The 26,976-nt window shown below is 41.2% G+C and overlaps 1 protein-coding gene across 7 annotated transcripts in view; it reads left to right on the top strand.

The window, feature by feature from the left end:
• The window catches only part of fat3a (FAT atypical cadherin 3a), a 126,711-nt gene that overhangs the window by 50,203 nt on the left and 49,532 nt on the right, over window positions 1–26,976 (top strand). For 5 of the 7 annotated variants that reach the window (XM_054793646.1, XM_054793647.1, XM_054793648.1 and 2 more), the window contains exons 3-12: window positions 3,515–3,838; window positions 5,547–5,608; window positions 7,660–7,974; window positions 9,284–9,491; window positions 11,564–11,632; window positions 14,553–14,692; window positions 15,677–15,952; window positions 18,950–19,160; window positions 19,245–21,973; window positions 24,521–25,892. In XM_054793646.1, the coding sequence (XP_054649621.1) occupies window positions 3,515–3,838; window positions 5,547–5,608; window positions 7,660–7,974; window positions 9,284–9,491; window positions 11,564–11,632; window positions 14,553–14,692; window positions 15,677–15,952; window positions 18,950–19,160; window positions 19,245–21,973; window positions 24,521–25,892 (5,706 nt within the window). The remainder of the gene's footprint in view (window positions 1–3,514; window positions 3,839–5,546; window positions 5,609–7,659; window positions 7,975–9,283; window positions 9,492–11,563; window positions 11,633–14,552; window positions 14,693–15,676; window positions 15,953–18,949; window positions 19,161–19,244; window positions 21,974–24,520; window positions 25,893–26,976) is intronic. The other 2 variants (XM_054793649.1, XM_054793652.1) reach the window with 1 other exon arrangement.

Genomic DNA, 26,976 nt, shown 5'->3' on the forward strand with positions numbered 1-26,976 from the left:
CCCACGGCCCCTATTTAATTCTAGTTGGTTACAAACTTAAAGAGTGGACAGTTACATCTGTCTACTTGCTCACTTGACATGTTTTAGCCTGGCTCACTACCATATTATGTGTCTCCCCTAACCCATTCCCCCTCAACTTGTGTTCACTAGGAACCTTTACTTTACAATCCTATTGGAACAGACGTTACATTTGTACTTTGCTACGAGTTCTTTCTTAAATTCATTAGTGTTTACCATTAGTGGTACAGTACATGTAGTCTGTACATTTTATGATGTATTATCACGTATTTATAAATTGTTACCAACCTAGGGTGAATGAGATGCGTTTTCGGCCTATTTTTGGAGATTTCGAAAATTTAAAATATATAAACATTTTTTGGACCAAAAATGTGCGAATTTGCGGGGTCTTGTAAACTGAATTGCGAATATGCTGGGATTCACTGTATTCTGTTAAACTAAAAATATGCAAAATGACAATGACCTCTTGGTAAAGTGAAGATGTTTGGTAGACATTAAGAATTGTGAGGCCCTCAGACTAGAGCTGTCCTGTCCTTGAGCATGAAGTGATGAAGCCTGCATGGATGAGAGGCAAAACCTCTAAGACAACCTGAACAGTCCATTTACGATCGATTCAATGCCCTGAGAATACATCTCTATTTCTCACGCTGTTTTACGTCTGTCCATCATAACCAACATTCACTACCTTTCCCTGTGACCTTTCGCTTTCCTCAGATCTTCATGCTCAGACAGCTGCGATTGGCAGACCAGCTGGAGTAAATACTAGCAACAAATGTCATCACCAGTACCTTTTTTGTCTCCAAACTCAACACAATTAGCCATGATAATTGGCATTTTGTTTCCATAGATTCATGATTAATGAAAAGCATTTGCTGAAAGGCACTGCTTAGCTGAATGCACATCAATAACACTGTACCTCGTCCAGCCTCACTCAAAGAACTGATGAAGGTGCTTGCTGTCGAGCACTTGGTGGCTGGGACCTCACCCCTGGTCACAGCCACAAGGGTCCATCCCCCCAGCGACCTCTCACCCGTGGAGGGACCTAACATTGGGGGTCAGGGAAATGTGTGATGAGTGATCAAGGGTGGGTGCCTCGGCGGTCTGGTCTTTGTTCACTCTGGTTGCTTAGCAGACATGTTGGCATTTTTAAAAAGACTGGATGTAGAAAGCAGATTCACAATCAAATTTTAAACAGATTGGTGGTAAAACACACACATAAATTTAGTCTGTTTGACTGAGGGTGTGTGACGTTGACTTAATGTGAAAAAAATTGTCACTGAAAGCTATTAATATGTTACATATGTTACATGATATGCTACATCGGCTTTTGAAGCAACAGGGTAAAATGAAGTATGAGAGAACTGCTAGAGATGAAATGGTATCCAGTTTAGCAATAAACCATGATAACATTTCAAGATGTTTAGTTGTACTGTTTCTTACACAGAAACGTTTCTTGGAAACAGTCACATTAACGTTGAGTTTGAGTAACAGTAGCAATGGACGGTGAGTGTCCCGTTCCTCGCAGTACTAAAGTTTCTAAATGTAATTATTGTTCCTAATGTGTTAAGCATCAAAGAGTGTGCACTCAAAGGTTAGTAACAAACTGGATTGTAAGAAGAAGAGGAGTGAGAAGCCAGTCCGCTAGTGAAAGAGTCATTGCAAAATTTAATTTGCTCCAGCTAAACATGGCAGAAGGCAAATGAAGAGATGGTGATTAAGGTATATTTGTACCTACAAAGTGTTTGTGTAGATTCTCTTATTAAGAGTCAAATTGCATGCTGAGTACGACAAATTCATGCATGTTGGCAGTCCTGCACTAATATTGAAAGTTCCTCCTGCCTGTCATGTGCCAACTCCCCCCCCCCCCCCCCCCCCGACAGTTCAACGCGCCCACCGCCCCAGGTGTCCCCTCCGCCCCACTATTTGAGAAGCACTGCTGTAAATAGACAAGAGACGAGAAAAGTTCTTTGAGAATAATGAGAGGTTCAATTGAATAAAACTTGCAGGCAAGGAATCAAATCAACACAACCAAAAGGGATGGCTTCTAGAGAAAATGGCTAACTTTTACAGAGAGTATATTACTATATTAGATGAGCATATGTGAGGGGTGGGGTAATCTAAAATAAGAGACTAAAGCTATCTTTTACATGCCCAGATACCCAAAGCTATTTGAATCAGTTGATAAGCATGTGGAGGACTTGTTTTGGAGACAAGAGGCCTCGAGTCTCATGCAGATAATCATAGCAAGTCAGTGTGACACTAAGGTGTATCTTAGCGGAAATACATATTTATGTTAGTGCATAACTACAACTAGTATTTGTCAACTCAAATGGAATAAGGAACACAAGTTTAAGTACAATGACAAACCATATTTTCCTGACAGTATCTACAAAGACGACTAGGACTAACTTTCAGGTTCTTTAAGAGTGCGGATGGAAATATGAATCAAGGTCATTTCACTGCCAAGAAGTGTGTGACCTGTGAAGAAGGCAAAAACGTTGACTGTCTTGACCCAACAGGTACATATACAGTTAATTACATTTTCAACATGTGGACTTTGCAGTTGAGCTGGAAATGTAATAGTTTTACTGGTTAAACCTTTACAAACTTGTTACCCATCTTTAGGCGTGCTGTTCTGTTACTGTTGTGCAAACGCTCAAGTATTCCTGCTTCATTTATTGAAAATCTGGTTCTCGTCAAATTGACTGCATAATTGTTGAAACAATCAACTCTGTATACAGTATTGCGTCAGTTTGACTCATTGCAATGAAGAGTAATCTCAAACATTTACAAGTGTAAGTAATTTGTTGAATTTATCCATAAATTGTACAAAAAAGGACTGTGTATGAAAGAGACAAGAAGACTGTCCTTTTTTAAATGAGTTTGCTGTTGTCATTGATACGACTTGGTCAGCAGTCAAAGCCAATGATGCTTGTGTTCTATCTATTGTGACATAAACAATCAAGCATTTTCATTTATTGTTTTGTTGTTTATATGATTATGCTGCGACAGCCAGTTGGACCCAGAAGTAGACACCAGAGTCAAAACCCAAACTTTTTTCAGTTCCTTGTGCTATAAAGCAGTTTGTTTAGTGCTTTGGATGATGAACCACAGATGAGACCATTGCAGTAGTCCAGTCTAGACGTGATGAAAGCATGAATGAGGGTCTCAGCAGCTCAATTGGGGAGGAATGGATGGAAGCGGGTGATGAAAGGCTGTCTTTGGTGATGGTGTTTGATGTGCTGGTCAAAGGATAGGGTGTGATTAAAGATGACACCAAGGTTACAGATGTCAGGGCAAATGGGCACAGTGGAGCCGTGGATTTGATTTCAGGAGTCAGGGTTCAGTAAATCATGGGCTGGTCTGAATGAAAACATCCAGAACTGTTTTTTAGCCCTTTCCGCCTCTGAAAAGAATGTCATTCACATCAGATTTTGCATTTTGTATAGACAAAGAACATAGTGTTAATACTGCAATGTGTGTCTTCCTCCAACAGGGGTGATCTATACGACAGACGTGCTCGATCGTGAGACCAAAGACTCCTATTGGCTGACAGTGTATGCCAGCGACCACGGGGTCGTCCCACAGTTCGCCACGATTGAAGTATTCATCCATGTAGAGGATGTAAACGACAATGCCCCCTTGACGTCTGAACCGCTGTACCGACCATCAATACCAGAGAACTCTCCTCGTGATGTTTCTGTGGTCCAGATCCAAGCCCAAGATCCTGACTCTACACCGCCCTCATCTACTGAAAGGCTCAACTTCCGCATCATCAGTGGAAACCCACAAAATTTCTTCACTATCAACACTCGAACTGGTCAGTCAATGCTTGCTTATGGTTGTCCTTTACTCTAAACAGTGCCTCAATTCCTTTGTAAAATGTAACATTCAGGAGAGAGTTTCCCCTAGGTTTACATCTTTGGAGGTGCAGGGGCACAAACATGCACAGCATAGCCAATTGGGTTGGGGCGGAGAGGGGAGGTAACTGAAACACCGATACAAACGCGGTACAGGTACATATGCACACGCATGCATTGCTATCACTACCCCACAGTTTCACAATAGACAGCTCTAGACAGACTCTAAACGAATCCACCAAGACAAAAGATGTGCCATTTAATTAATGTCCTCCTCTGCAGGTGATAGAGACAGCAGGTGCGAAATTGTAATTGTGACCATGTAGAGACAGACATGGCATGCTGTCATGTAAATAAGGTAAATAAGGCAACGCTGTTTAGTTTGAATAACAAAAGGACAAGCAGTGGCGGTTCTAGCTTCATTTTATTTTTATCTAACACGATCTCCAAACCAAGGCTGTATCCTGTGTGGCATGTTGGTCACACAGTCAGGAGATATGGAAGCTCTGGGATTGTATCTCCGTTTGGGCATCTCAGTGAGGAGTTTGCATGTTCTCCCCGTGCGTGGATTATCTCAGGTACTCCAGCTTCCTCCCACATTCCAAAAATATGCATGTTATGTTAATTGGAGACTCTAAATTGTCCATAGGTGTGAGTGTGAATGTTTTTTTTCCTATATGTGCCCTGCAATTGGCTGGCAACCAATCCAGAAAGTATCCCGCCTCTCACCCATAATGAGCCAACATACGGTGCAGCATACCCCCACGATCCTAGTGAGGACAAGCGGCATAGAAAATGAATGAATGATTGTTATGTTTATAATAAACTGGCTCAAAGGTGTAAATGTGAGTGTGAATGGTTGTCTCTATGTGCCAGTTTTGTTATTTATTCTGGGTGTACACCGCCTCATGGTGTGAGGCTGTGTTCACACTTGTAGTTCTGTACTCTGGTCGAACACATGCACAGTACAAAGAGGGTCACTTGGTTTTTGCACTGATATTTTTATCATGGGATTTAATACAAGACGGTAAAAAAACATGCATAAAGTGATAACCAGATTGGGCAGTTTGTAATGTATTACATTGACAAAACGCAAACTTTCCAAACAAAAATGCTGTCTGCTGGGGTGAATATGCTATACAGTCATGGAAAAAAATATTAGACCACCCTTGTTTCTTCAGTTTCTTGTTCATTTTAATGCCTGATACAACTAATGGTACCTTTGTTTGGACAACTATAACAATGACAACAAAAATAGTTCATAAGAGTTAAATTCATGTAAGAACTTAAGTGATTTTGGTTATTATGAAAAAAACCATGGAAGTTGCAAGATATCAGCTCTTCAATTAAACTCTTATGAGCTATATTTGTTATCATCATTATAATTGTCCAAACAAATGTGCCTTTAGTTGTACCAGACATTAAAATGGATCAATAAATTGAAGAAACAAGGGTGGTGTAATAATTTTTTCCATGACTGTATGATATATGTTATCTCACATTGGGCTATTTTTACCAGCTGAGCTTACCAAAAGCTTATATCAATTTAATTAGAAGACAGTTTAAGTAGACGGCAGCACATGTGTGTGACACGCAGGTCTGCTTGCATCGGTGTGTGTGTGTGTGTGTGGTTTCTAAAACATATGTCTCTGCTTTTTTCCGCATCAGGTCTGATCACAACAACCTCCAGGAAACTGGACCGTGAACAACAAACAGAACACGTTTTAGAGGTGAGGACTTTGGTGTTTGAAGTAATAACCCAACACAACGTTAGGTGCATCTGATGTATGGTTTTGTCCTTAAAGCAACGTCCGATCTGAACGAGTGGCATGACATTCGAAAGATTGCAGCCGATGGAAACAAGATGACGCCTCCAAATTTGGCCAATAGATAACACCAAACCAAGGACTAACATAAAAAAACGGTGCTTCCTTCATATAACAGAAAAGTTAAGACTAGATTCATAATCATAAACTGGCAATTTTGTAGGGCTGCCTTCGACTATCTCGACAAATAAACAGATCTCATTTGGGACTTTTTCCACCTCAAAGAAACAGGCTAAAACACTCAGATAAACAGAAAGCATGGTAGGTGTGCAACCCCGGTACCTTCATTTATTTAGTGACACAAAAAGCGAGACGACTAAAACACGGTCGCTGTCGGTACACATCAGAAAAGTGCACATAAATATGAACAACATGGCTTGAAAAACAACAACTTGCCAAAACTCTGTTAGCAGCCTCATTTCTTGCATTAAAATTCACAGTCAGGATATAGAATGAAGTTGGCGTAAAATGATATGCTGTGTTGGTTGTTGTCGTTTGATATGTAAGAAGCTGCTGACACAAGTTGTACTTCACGTTCTGGAGTCCCTTTAACCTTTTCAAAATACTCCCACACTTTGGATGATTTTTTAGTCGCCATTATGAGCCAATAAGTCAGTCGATGTTGATGGTCTTCCTAGTTTGGGGTTTCTGAGCATACCTAAATGCAGCAAATTGCTCTTCTGTATTAAGAGTTTCTAAGTGAGTGATAATAATATCCACTTATTGTTTTTCTTTGCCTTCTGTTTATTTAGACCGAATGCATAATAAAGACGTTGTTGTGATGTTTGGAGACAATAAGAGAGCGTTGTTCCCAGGACGAAGGGACTAGAGACGTGTTTATGAGTTGGAGATACATATATAAAGGAGCGACCACAGACTCTGTGTGACGCTGGGTGCGCTACACTGTGCCTCCACCTCTCGCCATAACAAAGAGGTGTGGCTTGCCATGATGCGTATGCGTTAATTACGCAAAAAAGTTAACACAATTAATTAAATAAATGAGTTACCTAACTAACTATTTTTGACAGCCCTATTAGTAATATAGCAATATACTGTAGACAGAGCCTTGGATTTTGGGGTCATCTGTTCCACTGTACTGTATATACACTATATATACAATCCAAAGGCGAAACTGTGAAATAATTCCGGACAGCAAATGTGCTGAGCTAGCTGTGTGGAGCACATCATCATTCACACAGCAATATCTTTAGCGGCAGAAAAAACAGTACCAATATGAACTGAAATTTAATTTTTATGGCAGTTTTGACTGATAATATTGGTCGGCCTATATTATCGGACATTCCTAAATAAAATATAACATATTGAAACAATAATTAACATTTTTGACACAATATAAATACATATACTGATTTCCAAGTCATACACTATTATTTATTTATTATTTTTTAAATTGTTTTACAATTAAAAAATGTATGAAGTGGCCGATCAGAGCTGTGGTCGCAAGGTGGTCGGTGCCAGTCGTGGCAACCCCCCAAGCCGATGGTAGACGGCAGAGGTTATGGGCTGAAGGAGTCATACCAAGCATGGATGGCTTGTGGGATTCTGGAAGCAGCTGACAGGTATCGGCAGGCCAAGTGGTGCACGGCTTATGTGGCAGTTGAAGGAAAAATTCGGGTGTGGGAGAAGTTCGGAGCACAATTTTCAGTCGATCAAATCAAACCACAAACACTGAAATGGGCAAGCAAGCAGTCTGAGACCAGCGTATGCCGTGACCACCAACTTTTCACATCTACCAACCATCAATGTCTCCCATCTACTTTGACACCTAGATCATCCATGTGCTGTTGACCATGTAGGTGGAGGGAAAAATGTTTTTGAATTTGGATATGTCTTTTTCAAGCCCAGGGTTGAACCAAGAAACTGTGACAGTTCATTGAATGATTCGTTATATAATCATCGTACACTATCTAATATCTTCTGTCTTGCTGTTTAAGGTATTAATCTCAGATGGTGGGACCAATCCAATGCAGAGTACAGTGTGGGTGATGGTGCAGGTCCTAGATGAAAATGACAACAAACCAACGTTTCCAGAGAAGGTCTACCAGGTCAAGCTCCCAGAGAGGGGGAGGAGAAAAAAGGGAGAGCCTATATATCGTGTGTTTGCCTATGACCGTGATGATGGACCCAACAGCGACCTTTCTTATAGCATTGTGGATGGCAATGAGGATGGCAAGTTCTTTATTGACACGAAAACTGCAGTGGTGTCATCTCGGAAGGCCTTCAATGCTGGGAGCTATGATATCCTGACAGTATGTAACTACTCTTCATGTTATAGACCTGATTCCTTATCACATTGGATTTTCTCACATTCTTCATCAGAACTATTGTTTACTTTTGCTTTAAATTATAGTGCACCAACATTTGAATATTGGCTCTTTCTAGTGTTTTTTTTTTAATAAATCAAAGCTCATAGTGCATCAAGTGGGAACTGGGAGGCTGATATTACGATATATAAATAATACCGTAGTATCCTGAAAATCCTTTTGATCATCATGTTTCCGGGCAGAATGTGAGCTGATGTGACCTTGGATCAACTTTTGCCATGTGTACAGCATATGATAAAAGCTCCCTTGATCACCTAGAACGTCTTTATGTTCTGTGCAGATAAACAATTTGAAACGTTCTCCGAACCTGCTGACTAAAAACCTGACAAGGAAGTCAAACTTTAAAGCTGATGTGCACTCAATGTCAATCAGTGTTCAATTGGAGCCACATCATAAAACACATGCAAAACAATAGCTGTACAATGTTAATAAGTTCATGAAAAATGGAGACAAATAAAGCACTCACCAAAATATGTCAATGATGATTGCACACCAATGCATTTTTTTATGTCCTGTCCAGCCATTGGGGCAGATATTATTGTTGATGTACATGCTAAAAAGATTTTCTCTGCCAGGGAAAAGTGTAAGATACTCTTCTCCTGTTCCATAGTTTTCCTGTTCCATAGAGGGGTACAACAACATCAGCAACAACAACAATTGCAACAATAACAAAGCAAGAGGAACGAACAACGGGACTACATCAGCAAATGTTTAAAACGGTCCTAAAGACCGTCATGTAAATAATATTAAATCATCAATCAAGAAAATACCAAACCTTATTGAAGATTCATTTTATCGTCACTATTCCTCAATAATCTAGCAATTACAAGCACAGAATTTCCATTTTACCTTTGACTAATAATTAAAAAAAAAATTAATACAAAAAATCCATACAAAAGAAGATCTTTGTAAAGATCTTTGCAGGTTTGGAGGACGTGTCATAGTTTATATAATACAGCAAATTGGTGACAAATATTGTGGAAGCTGGATGTGCAGCAAACTGCATTGCTACTTTATGCAGATCCTTTAAATTACAAAAACAGACAGAGTAATGACAGCAACAGGAAGTGAAAATTGAAGAAAACTTACTTCTAAAACAGCTTCCTATCGTTTGGTAAGACATGTTTTGTGTGCTGAATTGTCTAAAAGGTGTCTGAAAGACAAATAATTAATATTCAGGGGGTAAGAAGTCTTGTCCAGCTCCTGACTCTTAATTGTTGACTTCTTTGTTTAGATCAAGGCAACAGACAACGGTCGTCCTCAGAAGTCATCTACGGCTCGCCTCCACATCGAGTGGATCCATCGTCCTCCCACAGCTCTGCCACCACTGTTTGATGAGCCTTTCTACAATTTTACTGTGATGGAAAATGACAAAGTGGCAGAGATTGTCGGTGTAGTCTCCATGCAGCGGAGCTCAGCCCCCTTATGGTTTGACATCACAGGTAAAAAGCAAAACAACTAACAATAATCATCCGTCACAAAGTTAATGCTTTTTGCATGGCGTATTTGGCTGAATAAATAATCGCATTATCAGAGCAGCTCAGGTAATGCTTACTCAATATTTGATCTCCCACGCAGTCACCATGGTGAATCCCACATTTCAGATATTTACTGTGTACTTGTTCGAATAGAAATGATGAATGGACCCAGCAGTCATTAAATAACTTTTATAATCTTGTTATAATCTTAGTACATAATGAGTACATAATTAAAATTAATTAAATAAAAGTCATCATATAATTGAGCATGACGGTGATGATGATTGCCCTGAACATCTTTGCACTTGTATTTCATTACACTAATCTATGGACATTTCTACAAAAGATAAAACCATCTGAATGACATATAATTTCACACTTTACTCAACTTGAAAGGTTTAACCTATTTTGGATGCCAGTGATTGCAGTGTGGTCCCAGTGACAGGTTTGGTTCGAAGTTTAGATCCACTCATAGGCATGAATGTCAGTGTCAATGGCATATTCATTTGGGGCTTTTAATTGTCTTTTTCCAGGGTATTTTATGTGTAATATGTCTAATTTTCTGTTATTATGTCTTCTATATTGGGTAATACAAGTGTAAAGGTGACAATATGGGTGTTATTTCATGTCTAGAGGGCTCTGTTCGTAATGTTAAAAACGTATTCAGAAGGTCGTAACCACGTTTTCTGTAGTCTAACTAAGAATAATATTCCATTTATAAATAAGGAGTCCTACTTTGTGGAAATTCACTTATCATGGTCGGGTCTTGAACCGATTAACAGCGATAAACGAGGGATTACTGTAATGCAAATTCAATTAATCAGTATCAGAAAGCCAAAAATGTTAAAACAAAACACATTCTTATAGTTTGACAATTATAGTTTTACATGCACAAGATTATAAAAAAATGCATATAAATGATTAATGAAAGGGATAAAGGAACATTTAACGTCACTTTTACATTGATTGACAACTTGATTGTTGACAAAGATGACGATGACGAGCAGTGAGGGAAGAGGAGAGGCGATATCCACACGACACCACCTTTGTGTTGTTCTATGAGTTATTTCTTGAATTTGTAATGGTAATGGTTTAATTTTATTTTAACATGCATACAAGTTACAATGGAATACATCACATAATTCAATTCACAGTTCCACATGTCCAAAAGGAGTAGCAAGAAGAAAAGCTTATTTAATCCTACCCCTCATCCGTTCAACATCTATTGCAGTACATTTATTCACCTCCTGTATTCCATATGTGATTTTTTAATCATGATGATATAATTAAGATTTTTTCATAATAAATAGAAATCATATATAATAATCAGTGTAATAATAAATAAATAATAATGAATTGAGACAAACATAACAAACAAGTAAAAACTCTGTATTTTGCAAACATCAACTACTTGTTTTGTTTCTTGAATTCGCTCATCTCAATGCATTGTTTGAGTTCCTTACTCCGTTCCATAATTTGATTCCACATACTGAAATGCTGTGGGTTTTTAGCATTGTTCTCTCATATAAGTGTTTCAAGTTTAGTTTTTCCCTGAGATCATATTTCTTAGTACGCTAACCAAGGTTTTCCTGTATTGTACTTTGTAGTCATTTTCGTGTTTTGATTTTTATCCATCCATCCATCGTTTACGCTGATTGTCCTCACTAAGGTTGCTGGGGTATGCTGGAGCCTATCCCAGCTGACTACGGGCGAGAGGCAGGGTAGACCCTGGACTGGTCGCCAGCCAATTGCATGTTTTGATTTTCAATGCAACCTTTTCCAGTGCCAATACATATTTTTACCTTATTATTTTGGCATGACTCACAATATGGGGCTAACTATGGTGCTACGCGGAGGTTTGCGCGGCTTCTCTAGTTTCTAAATGCCATTCCCGTGATGAGTGTATGTAAACTTCTGACCAAGAGCCTTCTCTGTCTGTCTCTTCATAAAATCACCACATCGTCCTCCTCTCTCATTCTGGCCTTTGTTTCTTACCTTCTTTCTTCCTTTTTTCCTCAATGCTTCATGCCTGGAAGGTCCCAGGTCTTTCCTGGGGATGTTTATTATTCTACAGAGCACTTGCAACAGGAACTGTTCTTCAGAAGGTATCTGACTACTGACTACTACCGCTTTTTGCTGTCAACTATTCACTTGGTATCTTTTCATTTCTTTGTAATTAGTTTTGATCATTGTCATTGTCCACCCATGTGCTTCTCATTGGTGTTGGTCACATCTTCCTATTTGTTGGTTTAGATGGCAACCAATTTCACTCCAGACTTGCACTTGGTCAGTACCTTATCTGTGTCAGTCTGTGATGTACAATTGTTCAAGCTGCTGACAAGCAATAGACTGTTTTCATCCATTGCGTATCTTGCTTGCTTGCTGCTGTAACAAGTAAATTTCCCCGCTGTGGGATAAATAAAGTACATACAAAAATTTACTGTCTAGCTAAGAGGCTGATATCATTCGGGTGAGTTGGTTGCACATGATGTGGTTGACTCAAGAGAGAACACCAGTAAGCCTGAAGTATTAATGTCTTGGGATGTATTATATGTGTCTCATTATGTGTAACCAACATGAATATATTATGAAGGAGACGCTACTAAGTGAGATTGAGGTATAGCTTTGGAGGTAACGCTTCGGTAGAAATGTACCACAACCTTTTCACAGCTTGAAGATACAATGTAGGTTTCAGCAAATCAACAATCGTGGATGAACACAATGGCTACATATAACTTTTTTTAATGTACAGCTTTCAAAACAATTGCCTCAACTTCAATATATTCTACAAAATATTGAAGTCGGGGGAAGTCGGGCGACTTCGTATATTATATATACAGGGTGACACAAAAAAACAGGAACTTTTTAACAATCCAATAAAACCAAGAGTGATGGAGGAAAAATATTTGATTCATAGTAATTGAAACCTTAAAACATGTCATTTAAGAAACAATGATGGAATTGTAATTTTTTTTAAATTACATCCTGTAGATGGCGTCCTCCTGTACGAATGCATTCTTGAAATCTGCTGTTAAGATTCCTCATTGACCGCTGCAACATCTCAGCTGGGATACTGTGAATTTCATCCTGAATTCTCTGTTTTAACTCATCCAAAGTTCTTTGTCGAGAATTCAAGAGGAAAACAAACTCTGCACAGAAAGGACCCAGCTCAGCTCATGGCCTTCTGGTTCCTCCATGGTTTTATATAATTTAGATGAACAACATAAGCCAACATAAGGAGTAGTGTTGCCCAAGGAGGCATCACACAACACCAACGCTCAGGGGCTAGTGGATCTGAGAGCATATCACAGCAATCTCCCAGAACAAGATACAGTGGCCATCACAAAGGCAGAGATTGTAACCTGATCGTGAAGAACTCCCCAGAAGGGAACAACTCCATCCAGCCACCGTCCGAATAACCTGCTTCTGCATGACATGGAGGCTACATAGATGTCATCAAGCAATGTATGTCAGCAATAACATCGACTCAATGATCCACATCTACAGCGATGAAACTGTCGTGTCATTCAGATAACTGAAGTGTGGCAGTGTTGTAGAGAAGAGATGAAAGATGATTACAACGGAAGTGGTTGGACAACAGGAAGACAACATAGACGATGTTCAGGACAACTACAAATACCTGGGGATCCTGCAGGCAAATGGAAACTATGAGGAGCAAAGAAGTCAGCCACAGCCAAATAGCAACACTGTGCACAATTAGTAGGCAAGTAGTATTTTTGAGTATTTAATCATTGAACAACTACATTGCTCTCAGTCTAAAATGTTAATAAACCTAAGAGCTGAATATTTAAGAAAGTACTCTCAGGGTATTGAATCTATCACAATTGAACGGTTCAGGTTGTCTTAGAAGACGTTTCACCTCTCATCCGACCAGGCTTAATCAGTTCACGCTCATAGGACTGAGCTAGACTTGAGCTGTATTATCAAGTTTTTAATGAAACCTGGTTGGATCAACAGCAACCAGAGCTGTTGACTATGTAGACTATTTTTGTTCACAACAAATCTTCCATGTGAAAAGGCCTACAAGTTGTCAATAGGGTATGCTGTGTTTGTTTGGAAAACAGTCCACTTCTCTGAACCGTGTCTGATTTATATGCCTGATAATGCTCCATCGCATGCATGGAATATCATTATTCTTTCATCTTTAAGGTAATGGCATGGGTATCCATGCAGTGGAGTACTTTCATGCATCCATTCACTTACCACGCAATCCAGGTTTAAGCCCTAAATATGCTTCATACACTTATAAAAACATTTAAAGTATAAAATGCATAGATACTCACCACTAATGAATGATAATGTAAGATTATCGATGAACAGATGGAATCGGAGTCAGGGTATAGACTTTAGCTTGGTCGTCAGGTTAGTGCTAGAGGCTAGCAGGCTACAGAAGGCATTCCTCCAAGCAGGGTCGACATAAATAATAAATATTACAAAAACCTTTCAGTAGAAAGCAGTGCAGTTCTACAAACTACAACCAGAATAACTATTCATGACTCCATTCAATAAATGTTGTGAAGTCAGATGAACGGTACAATCTCAATCATCCCCCAGACGCTGACTTCAGTCAAGAAAATCTTTCTCAGCCATGTCCAACAACACCTCGGAGAGAAACCAGTCTCCAGCTTTGGTTGGAAAAGCTCCAAAAGGAACTCCCACCAGTCCACATGCAAATACCAGCTGCTGAAGAACTTTCTCTGGGCTCAGATGCACCATGGACCCAAACTCTTGAGAATAACAACAGGCCCAAGATCCAAGGTTGCTCTGAACAAATGGGGCTACAACACTGGTATCCAACCGTTGTAGCCAGAAGACCTCACAGACTTCAACGCACACAAGGATCTGCTTCAAGAAATGGGAGCAAGTCACTGGTCCATAATAAATATCTCGCAATGTGTTTGTGTGTGTGCACATATTTGTCATTGCAGCTATTTTGTATGTTTGAACTAGAAGTCGACACGTCTGTATCAGTATGACCTTGTCTATCCCCACTGTGTGGACCAGGTGGGAATACAGACCATGTGTTTGCTGTCGAGAAGGCGATGGGGACCATCATCATTGCCAAGCCTCTGGATGCTGAACAATGCTCCTTCTACAACATAACAGTGCAAGCTACAGACGGCATCCACATTGCCTACACACAGGTAACACACACACATATCTGTCTTTGGTTCACCGATACGATGTACCTATGCACTCAAAATTATTCAGCCTTTATTATGTATTTTGGAAATAAATGTAATTTACAATAGTGGAATAATTTTGACTGCAACTGTAGAACTACAGGTCAGCTCAACAATTTAGAATATCGTGCAAATTCTGATTTCAGCAGTTCGTAACACACTAAGAGAAATACTAAAGGCTCAGGAAGTTTTTGTACTTCATTTTCTGATTAAAGCTCGAACCAGTAGTTTACAATATTGACATTTTTGACTTGTGCAATTTTTAACACTTTATGACAAGTGGTAGATCACGGTGTAGCCTTTAGCCTAGTTGCCAGGCTAACGCGAGCAGGTTAGACCAGGCGTTTCTCCAAGCCATGTCTACATAACCAACAGTGCTTGCCTTTTGCTATTCCAGTAACGACTTGCGATTATATGTTAATTTGTGTTTACCTCACTGCAAGTTTTGAGGCCAGATTGACTGTTAAAGCTGGTGCTTTGTGTCTCTATTGAATTGTAAACACCAAATGTTGGCAGCTCTTATAACAATTTCTACACCAATCTGTTAGCATGTCTGGTTACATAGAAATCCGTCACAGATTTACAAAATGTATTTGTGTCAAAGGCAGTGGTTCTCAATTATTTTCCGTCATGCCCCCTCTAGGGGACAAAATTTTGTTTTCACGCACCCCCTCCCATCTGGTCTATGGTAATTATGACACTTCACACAATGCAGGTTGCCAAACAGATTCATGTCACATTATTTGGCACAATCACTATGTCAGTGTGCATAGATTGCTCAATCTATGCACACTATGTCCAATATGTCTATGTCCAATATGGAATCTATTTACAACTACCTGCAAATCATCAATGCATTTACTTTCAAGAGTACATGATAATAAAACCCACTAATTTGAGTATGATTCTCTCTTTTTCCCCATTTCTTTTCTCCTCGCTATCAAGGTTCACATCACGGTTACTGACAACAATGACAACGATCCCATCTTCTCCCAGCCATCGTATGAGGTGAAAATTTCAGAGGACACACCTCCTGACACTAAGGTCTTTCAGGTCCTAGCCACGGACCGGGATGAGTACCATCGGCTGAGCTACTCTTTGCAGAGCTCCATAGACCCAAACAGCATGCGTCTATTCCGCATTCATCCCACAATGGGCACCATCTACACAACCCAGAGTTTGGACCATGAAGCTTGTGCACAGCACATCTTTACTGTCATGGTATGATATTTTTCTTTGCTATGGCCTAGTAATAATGTATCTTTGCTCTACTGTTTATGCCAGTGACGTATAGGGAACAGTTACATGCGCTTCCACTAGATGGCAGAAGGTACATAATTAACCTGTGGATCCACCTGCTGCCATTCATACAACAGTATAAATCATGTCACGCTTGGTGGTGTGTGTCACAGAGCAGGGCACCACGGAAGAATATACAATGCGCTCAATACTGGCCACACTTGTTTCAATCGCTTGGCTGTCGTCGGTGACCATCATTAGGAATAAAGATTGCATTGTAACGTCTCTTTATTGAAAAAACAACACAGGCTACTGTCTGTCGCAAGCATGCCAAAACAACATAAGCAAACTCAACTCTCCTTTCTGCACGCAGCCGTCCCTTACTTGCACTCATAGACACAGTCTGTGGGTGCGGGTCATGTAGTACTACAGTACTACAGTCGTTGATTTATTCTCTATAGCATGGTATCCAAAAATGTGAGCTCACGCTGCTCTCAGAATAGTCACTAAGTAGTAGTGGATGTTAATGAAGAGAAATAACTGTCCTTTTTACTTCCATTACCAGACATTTAAACAGTTAATGCTCATATGCATCCATTTTCCTACGGGTCCGGGTTGCGGGCGCAGCAGTCTCAGTAGGGAAGCCGAGACTTCCCGGTCCCCAGCCACCTCCTCCAGATCCACCGGGAGGACACCAAGGCGTTCCCAGGCCAACTGTGAGACACTATCCCGCCAGCATGTCCTAGGTCTGCCACGGGGCCTTCTCCTGGCTGGGCATGCCTGGAACACCTCACCAGGGAGGCGTCCGGGAGGCATCTGGACTAGATGCCTGAGCCACCTCAACTGGCTCCTCTTGATGTGAAGGAACAGAGGCTCTACTCTGAACCCCTCCCTGATCACTGAGCTCCTCAGCTCCTCACCCATTACTTAGGGGGAGTCAAGCCACCCTACGGAGGAAACTCATTTCAGCCGCTTATATCCACGATCTCATTCTTGTTCATGACCATAGATGAGGGTGGGAACGTAGATCGACCAGTAAATTGAGAGCTTTGCCTTCCAGCTCAGCATTCTCTCAATCACGACGGTCTGGTACAGCGATCGCATTACTGCAGACGCTGCGCCGATCCGCCTGTCGACCCCACGCTCCAACCTTCCCTAACTCGTGAACAAGACTCCAAGATACTTGAACTCCTCCACCTGGGGAAGGACCTCATTCCCAACCCAGAGGGAGCAACCACCCTTTTCTGACTGAGAACCATGGCCTCGGATTTGGAGGTGCTGAGTCTCATCCCAGAAGCTTCACACTCAGAAGCAAACCGCCCCAGTAAACACTGAAGGTCACAGCCCTATGGGGCCAACAGGACCAGATCGTCTACAAATAGCAGAGATGAGATCCTAAGGCCCCCGAACTGGACTCCCTCGACGCCTTGGCTGCGCCTAGAAATTCTGTCTATGAAAATTACGAACAGGATCAGTGACAAAGGGCAGCCTTGGCAGAGGCCAACGTTCACCGGAAACAGGCTCCTGCTCCAGTTGTACAAGGACCGAATGGCAGTATGGTAGTGGCGCACCACCAATCCCGTACTCCTGGAACACCCTTAACAGGAGACCGTGAGAGACACGGCCGAATGCTTTTTCCAAGTCCACATGTAGACCGGTTTGGCAAACTCCCATGTACCCTCCATTACCCTCACAAGCGTGTAGAGCTAGTCCAGTGTTCCACGACTGAGACGAAAACCACATTGCACCTCCTGTAGCCGAGGTTCGACTAATGTCCCTCCAGCATCCTGGAATATACTTTCCTAGGGAGGCTGAGGAGTGTGATCCCCCTATAGTTGGAACACACCCTCCGGTCACCCTTCTTGAAAAGGGGGACCACCACCCCGGTCTGACAATCCAGAGGTACTGTTCCCGACTTCCGCGCAATGTTGAAGAGACGTGTCAGCCAAGACAGTCCCTTAACATCCAGAGCCTTAAGGAATTCAGGGCAAAACTCATCCACCCCCGGAGCTTTTCCACTGGGGAGCGACCACCAGGCGCTTGCCTGCGAGCCCCTCCCCCGGGCCTGGCTCCAGGGTCAGGCCCCGGTACCCCACGTCCGGGCGAGGTGCGGTCCATCCTCTTGCGTTTATTCATAAGGTTTTCTGAATCACTCTTGGTCTGGCCCGTCACCTAGGACCTGTTTGCCTTGGGAGACCCTGCCAGGGGCATATAGCCCTTTCCAACATAGCTCCTAGGATCACTCGGGCACTCAAACCCTTCCACCACGACAAGTTGGTGATTCATGGAGGAGTTAATGCTCCTAGTTGGTTTGTTTATGGCCCTGGAGGACAAACCCTTTTGTTGATGGCAGAGTGTCGACAAATGGCACTGTCCTGACAAAGACGCTATGATATGCTGGCAGCCTTACTGATAACTGTCCTGAAGGGGTTTAGTTTACAATTTATCCCCCATATGACTATTGGATTTAGTCAACATTGAACATTACATCAAAGGATAAGAAGAAAATTACAATATTTACAATATATCTAGGAACTATCCACCAATCAATTTTCTACACCACTTGTCCTCATAAGAGTGAGCTGGTGCCTGTCCTACACCCTGGATTGATGCCAGTCAATCGCAAAGCTAAAACGAAGAACTCTTCCACGCAAAATAGCACGTCTGAATGGAAGCTCGGATACAAGCGTTAAATAGCATTTATAGCCAGGAACTGTTGGGATCTAATTTTAGATGCTATGAAATATACTTGCTAAAATACATTTATTCTACAATTATGTAGAATGAGGACATCCATTGATTCCATTAGCTCCAGCCTTTAATGATAATTATCCCACTAAACAAAGGGTGTAATTTCCACCAATCACTTTTAATATTTTACTCAACAGTTTAACATATCAGGATATAGAACTTATTTTGCTCAACTATTTTGCTTATTTTGCTATTTACCTCAACATTTGACCATTTGTTTCTTCACAGGTAAAAGACCAAGAGTTCCCCTATCGTAAGAACCTGGCTCGTGTGCTAGTCGAGGTGGACGATATAAATGACCATGTACCGATCTTCACGAGTGCTATGTATGAGGGTTCCGTTTATGAGTCAGCAGCAGTGGGATCTGCTGTTGTCCAAGTGACTGCCCTGGATAAAGACAATGGCAAGAATGCAGAGCTACTCTATTCCATTGAATCAGGTTGGTGTATCTAAAAATCTGACTGTACTTTGATATAATATAATTATCATGTTAAGAAAAAATATATTTTTTACTTTCCAACAGGGAACCATGAAAATTCATTTCATATTGAGCCAGTCTTGGGAATCATTACTGTTGCACGTGACCTTGACTTGTCTAGTATAGGCCACTACATACTCACAGTCAGAGCGACAGACAATGGATCCCCCTCCCTGTCCACAACCACTATAGTACGTATTGCTGTCACCATCTCAAATAACGCAGGCCCAAAGTTCCCTCAGCCTGAGTACCAAGCCGATATCACAGAAAACATGGCAGTTGGTACCTCTGTCACCACAGTAAGTGCAGTCAGTCAGTCCACTGTCACATATGATATCAAACAAGGCAACGCAGATCGAATTTTTCAGATAAACCAGTACAGTGGAGTTATTACAACTCAGAAGCTCCTGGATTACGAGACAAGAGCATCTTATACTCTTACAGTGCAGGCTACAAATATGGCAGGCCTGACCACCAACGCAACTCTTCTCATCCAAGTCTTGGATGAAAATGATAACCCACCAGTGTTCAAGGAACTTCACTATCATGGCAGAATCAGCGAAGCTGCACCAGTCAACAGTATCGTCTTAAACGCAGAAGATTCTCCTCTTGTAATCAAGGCCACTGATGCTGACCAGAACCAGAATGCTCTGCTCATTTACCAAATAGTTGAGGACAAAGCAAAAATGTTCTTCACAGTGGACTCGGGGACAGGCTCCATCAGAACTATTGCAAATCTAGACCATGAGACATTTTTCACCTTTCACTTCCATGTTCAAGTCAGGGATAATGGCAGGCCACAGATGACTGCAGAAAGCCCAACTGAGGTCACGGTACAAGTGATAGACACAAATGATTCACCGCCTCGTTTCACCCAGAGTGCGTATGAAATAGTATTGCTTCTACCCACCTATGTAGGAGTGGAAGCTCTGCGCGTCTCAGCCGTAGACCCAGACAAAGATATCCCTACAGAACTCTCTTACTCTCTAACAGATGGAGCACTGGAACATTTTTCCATTAGACCTTCCAATGGAATCATAATCGTCAAAAACAATAACTTTTCCAAAGAACGGTTTCGCTTCAGCGTCAAAGTCTCAGATGGGAAATTCTCCAACACAGCTCTGGTGACTATTGTTGTTCGAGAAGCTCTGGATTCTGGTCTCAGCTTCACTAATAACCTTTATACTTCCGCGATTAAAGAAAATGTATCAAATATCACCAAGGTGGCTGTTGTTAATGCTGTGGGAAACCGTCTTAATGAACCATTGAAGTACAAGTTGTTGAATCCTGGTAAACATTTTAAAATCCGTCCAACTTCTGGCGTGATACAGACCACAGGTTTAGCCTTTGATCGCGAAGAGCAAGAATTCTATGAACTGGTTGTTGAGGCAAGAAGGGAGCACGACCTTTTGCATGTAGCGAGAGTTCTGGTGAAAGTCCAGGTGGAAGACATTAATGACAATGCCCCAATATTTGTTGGACTTCCTTATTATGCAGCTGTTCAAGTGGAAGCTGAGCCAGGATCACACATTTTCAAAGTCATGGCAGTTGATAGGGATAAAGGAATTAACGGAGAGGTGTCTTACTATCTTAAGGATGACCATGATCACTTTGAAATTAATCAGCAAACAGGAAGTGTTATGCTCAAGAGGGCCTTTGAATCTGACGTGTCCAATATGGAATATATGATGGTGATATATGCCAGTGATGGTGGTTATCCACCGCTCTCCTCCACTATAGAGTTTCCTATTATTGTTGTCAACAAAGCCATGCCTGTCTTTGACAAATCGTTTTATTCTGTTTCTGTTAATGAGGATGTGGCTGTGCATACTCCTATTCTTGGCATCAATGCAACTAGTCCCGAAGGTCAGCATATCTTCTACACAATCGTTGATGGAGATCCGTCTCTTCTGTTTGACATTGGTTTTGACACTGGAGTCATAAGTGTTGTCCATTCTTTGGACTATGAAACAGCATCATACTACCATCTGACCATCAGAGCAACAGACTATTTGACTGGGGCCCGTGCTGAGGTTGACGTGAATGTGGCTGTTCAGGATGTTAATGACAATGGACCCATGTTCCAGAAAATGTCATACTCTGTAGTTTTATCGGAAACAGCCATGATTGGGACACCGGCTCTTCAGGTTGTTGCCACTGACAAAGACTCTGACAAGAATAATGTTGTCCTTTACCAAATCTTCTCAGATACACACAACAACACAGACTACTTTCATATTGACAGCAGTAGTGGACTAATTTTGACTGCCCGTATGCTGGACTATGAACTAGTCCAGAAGTATGACTTCATTGTCAGAGCAACTGATAATGGCTTTCCACCGTTAAGTAGTGAGGTGTTTGTCAGAGTTGTGGTGAATGACACAAATGACAATCCTCCGGTTTTCAACCAGCTTCTGTATGAGGCCCATGTGAATGAGTTAGCACCAAAGGGTCAATTTGTTACCTGTGTCCAAGCCTCGGATGCTGACAGTTCTGACTTTGACAAGCTGGAATACAGTATTTTGTCAGGAAATGAAAGAATGAACTTTGTGATGGAAAAAAAGACGGGAATTATCACATTCTCCAGCAACAATAAACAAAGGATGGAGCCAGTTTACAGTCTTAATGTTTCAGTGTCAGACGGCGTCTTCACCAACACTGCACAAGTTCATGTTAATGTGTTGGCAGCCAATTTGTATAGCCCCATCTTTGGCCAGAATGTCTACGAAGCAGAGCTGAGAGAGAATGCTGCTGTGGGAACCAAAGTAATACAGGTAATAACTGCAATTATATAAAAATATCATTTTTTGTAATAAAAAAAATGTATACTGTACATATTGAATATACTGTATGCATATATATACAGTATATATATATATATATATATATATATATATATATACTGTATATATACAGATTTGATCTCACCCTGATTATGTGTGTTTATCCCCTTACAAAGACATGACATTTTAGTAATTAATGCATAATATCAACAAATGTCCAGAAAAAACGGTTATGAATTAACTGGAATTTGATTAAGTGAAATAAGTGTTTGATTATCATGCAAAATGTGGCTTAGTGCTTGAAGCACAAACCTTTGTTGGCACACACAGGTAAGCCGTTTATTGTAGTTAGTCAACAGGGTTGCACATATCTTGGTCCACTTATTTTTACAGCCACTCTTCAAATCCTGAAGATTTTGATGCTTTTGGCAACTCAAGGTTTCAATTCACTCAAACATTTTTCCATTAGACCTTCCAATGGTTTCATAATTGTCAAAAACAATAACTTTTCCAAAGAACGCTTTCGCTTCAGTGTCAAGGTCTCTGTTGAGAAATTCTCCAACACAGCAATGCAACCAGTTGGTCTGTCTTCAGTGTTGACTTTAGTGATGGTATTTTCACCTACCTTTGCGGTGTCATTATGTTCGATTAAAGTACTTGATTGTTTCTACAAGCTTTCTTGGCGTCTTTTGGATTTACGGGTGAGTTTTTAGACAAGAGCTTTTTGGCCTTCCTCTGTACTGACGGGTGAAAAGTTCGTTGGTCAGATTGCCGGTTCTCTCTTTCGTTCTTTCACTGTCCTTTTCTCTTTTTGGGCAGAGAAAGTAATGGCGGTCCCTTCTGCACTCCTTGTAGTTGCAGAGGTATGTTTTATTGCAGCAATCTTCATTGTGGCACCTTAGACACAGTTCGCAGGCCCTTACTTTCAATTTATTCAAGATTTCTCTCTCGAAACTTCAGGAATGATAATAATTTACTGAATCTGTTGGAAGATGAAACATTGTTTCTGGAATCATCTACACATTTTAGCCACTCATTTTGGAGGAAGAAGGGTCATTTACTGTCCACTGACAGCACAGTAAGTCAATCCTGCACTGGACCATAATCTTTTAGTTCTTCAAAATCTGCGAGAGCTTTTTCTGTTTTCCTCATTGACCTGTTTTGGGTTGTTACCCTAAACGCGAGGTAATTCCTGCACCACCCTCAAGATCTCGATGACAATGGATGATTTGTTTCCATACAGGTTTCTCAGAATTCTGAATATCTCTTCACCAGTACTGTAGCATTTTAATTGAAGGTAGACTGAAGATGGGTAGACGAGTCAGTTTGATTTTTACGCATTGGGCTGGGACTGGTGGCTGCCGTACTGATGCCGGTTTCCCTGAACTTCCTTTAGCAGCCAGCATCTCCCTAGTCTGTGGGATGCAAAAATGGTTTTTTTAATACTTCATTTGATTCCTTGTCCTCAGCATAGTTTGGACCCTGGTCTTTAGTCCTTTCATCAAACTTTGGTATCCACATTTCTCACGCTGACATAGCTTTCGTGGCTTCAGTCACCTGTTTTTCAAAGTCATCCTGAAGTGATTTGTAGCCATCAAGGGTCATATCAGTGGGGGATACGTGTTCAATTATGTCTTTTGTGATCCTTCTGAGTACAGACATAAGAATATGCTCCTTATATATTTCCAATAGGTGTGCCTGGGCAAAAATCTCTTGCATCGATTTGTTCTATGTCTTCTTCCAAGTGCTTTTAAAGCGCTATGTTTACTTTTCCATCAGCCGTTTCCACTTCAAGGAATTCAGTTTTTTAATTTTCACTTGCTTCCATTAATAGTCCATGTAGAGACTAGCAAACTCTAGCTGGAACTCTTTCTCTGTCATCGTCTGTCCGTTTTTGAATAGGATTAACACTCCTTGTGAAGGAAGATTTAGCAGCTACCCACTGCTTTTTAAGTTTTTAACTTTATCTCTGAAAATCGATCCTCCATTTTAATGGATCTCAGATCGTCAGCAGTTTGACCTGGACCTTGGAACCTTTCAAGAATTTCTTCTCCATCCATCAACTATGGTTATCAAGTGTCAAGTTCTTTTGGACTTAAGCCAGCCTGCACTTGAAAAGGCTGACCAAACAAGCTCCTGTGTAATTCTGAGTTCTTGCATGGAGCTCCAGAGCAAGGGTGACTGTTATCTTGTATTAATTCCATTTTCATTGTGCCAGTAGTGGTCTCTATCTCACCAAGCTTCTTGCTGAGGGACAGGAGTAATTTGTGTGCTTAATGGGCACATAACAGGTGTGTGGGTGTCAGCTTTTTGGGAGGGCATCAAATACAAATTAATTTATAGCCATTATTTGATGAACTTTTCTGCATTATTTGCTGGTATTCTGTTTTGTTCTGTTAAAATCAACTTGGGGTCATGTTTTTGTAAGGGGTAAACATATGAAATCAGCAGAGGGTCAGTTATATACAGTATATACGCTGTACTGTATAATGAATTAATAATATAATATAGTTATTTAATTAATGTGTTTTTTTCTAGGTAAAGGCAACAGATGCAGACCCTGGTGTCTATGGTCAAGTTACGTATTCCTTTGTCAGCGACGTTGGCAAGTACCAATTCAGCATTGATACAAGTGGCAAAATCACCACAGTGGAAAAGCTTGATCGTGAGGATCCTGCAAACAAAGACATTGTATTAACAGTGCTAGCCCAAGACTCAGGTGGACATGGATCTTACTGTACAGTACGAGTTACACTTTTGGATGACAATGACAATACACCCCATTTTGGTGCAACTGAATACAGAGCTTCTGTCAAATCTGATGTGGCAGCAGGTTTTTTTGTGATACAGATACAGGCCAGTGATCCTGATGATGGGCCCAATGCCAGAGTGACATATTCCCTCTACAGTGAGGCACACGTCCCTGTGGCAGACATTTTGGAGATTGACCCAGAAAATGGCTGGATGGTTACAAAAGGAAGCTTTAGTCACTTGAGGAACTCTGTGTTATCTTTTTTTGTCAAAGCTGTAGATGGTGGAAACCCAGTTCGCCACTCTTTAGTGTCTGTTTACATCCATGTTCTTTCTCCAGATGGCATTATTCCCTCATTTGGGCAACACAAGTACTCATTCAGCATGTCAGAGGATACACCAATAGGCTATGCTATAGGTATGGTGCGCCTTAACAATCCTCCTGGATATGACACTCTTACATCTACATTTTCTCTGATTAATGGAGAGAGTGGAGAAAACAACCAAGATGTGGTATTTGTGATAGATAAAGATACAGGTGTGATCAAAATTGATAAGCTCTTGGACCATGAGTTTATTAAAGAATACCACTTCAAAGTTATTGCCACTGTACAACAGAGCAAGCTGGATTCTGTAACTTCCGTTGATGTTGATGTTAAAGTAGTGGACTTAAATGACAACAAGCCATCCTTTGAGACCACCTCTTATGAAGCCACTGTTTTAGAAGGAGTGCCAATTGGCACCAAAATTATTCAGGTCCAAGCTCATGACTTGGACTCAGCTGCCAATGGACAAGTAACATACAGTCTTGGGGCCTTGATTCATTCTGAGCGTGAGTCAGATGAACTGATTGGAATGTTCAGTGTTGACAGCAACACAGGCTGGATTTCATCCCGGAAGAACGTGGACCATGAGTCCAATCCATCATACACCTTCACAGTGATTGCCTCGGATCTAGGGGAGGCAATATCTCTTTCCAGTACCACCACTGTTACAGTGGCAGTATCGGATATCAACGACAACCCACCCGTTTTCCTGGAGCAACGCTATATTGGCACAGTTAAGGAGAGTGACCCACCAGGAGAAGTGGTTGCTGTGCTGAACACTCGAGACAACGACAGTTCTGCGATTAACCGACAAGTCAGCTACCACATAACCGGTGAGTTCTGTTTGTTATTGATGTATTACAGTGGAACATGTGTAAGTCAACGTTGTTTATGCTGACAACTCGTCTCACCTAGTCTTGGTCCACCGTGTTCGTATTATTACCCAAGAGTGCCCACTTAAGCTGACATCGACATACACGGTTGACCACTTTTGTCAACATAAAACTCAAGACCCAAAGTGGTTATTTCTTAAGGAATTCCCACTTACTTTCAAAGCTTCGGCATAGACTAGAAGGTCCCTCTTTGGTGGAAGCCTTCTCAGCCATTTTCTTTCATCCCCCTTTCCGTCACAGTAAATGTCACACAAGTAAATGCGCATGCAATGGCTATTTTCGGTCAACCTTAACGTGTTCCACTGTACCACTGTAGTCGCTCAAAAAAAAAAAAAGCTGAAAGTCACATAGGTGGCATAATTGGTCACGGCGGCCTAGTGGATAGCATGTTGGCCGCACGGGCAGGAGATCTGGAAGCTCTGGGTTCGTATCTCTGTTTGGCATGTTGCATGTTGTTCCTGTGTGTGGGTTTTGTCTGAGTACTCCAGTTTCCTCACTCATTCCAAAAACATGCATGTTAGGTTAATTGGAGACTCTAAATAGTCCATAGGTGTGAATGTGAGTGTGATTGTTTGTCTATATGTGTCTTGCAATTGGCTGGTGACCAGTCCACTGTGTCCCTTGCCTCTTGCCCTAAGTCAGCTGGGATAGGCTCCAGATACCCCGGCAACCCTAATGAGCGACATAGAAAATGAATGAAATGTTGGGGCGGATAAATGTCTTTTTTGTAGCCCTCAACAAGTTTTTGCCGGAATTGGTAGCGTTCATTTAAATTGGTACGTTTTCTGACATAGTCCACAAATGTTAATTAGGGTTCATGTTAGGGATTTGGGAAGCCCATTCCAGAAGTGTAATCTTAGCTTGCTTTATCATTACCAAAAACAGTTTTGATATCGGTTTGAAATCTTTTCCCTAGCCGTCTAGCTGTTGATTTGAGGCGAATTTGAAGAAATTCCTTCTTCATTATTCTAACCAGTTTGTGCAGTGCACCAGTAACAACCCAAGAGCATGATGCTCCCACCAC

The sequence above is a fragment of the Dunckerocampus dactyliophorus genome, chromosome 12, assembly GCF_027744805.1.
Source record: "Dunckerocampus dactyliophorus isolate RoL2022-P2 chromosome 12, RoL_Ddac_1.1, whole genome shotgun sequence".
Classification (NCBI taxonomy): domain Eukaryota; kingdom Metazoa; phylum Chordata; class Actinopteri; order Syngnathiformes; family Syngnathidae; genus Dunckerocampus; species Dunckerocampus dactyliophorus.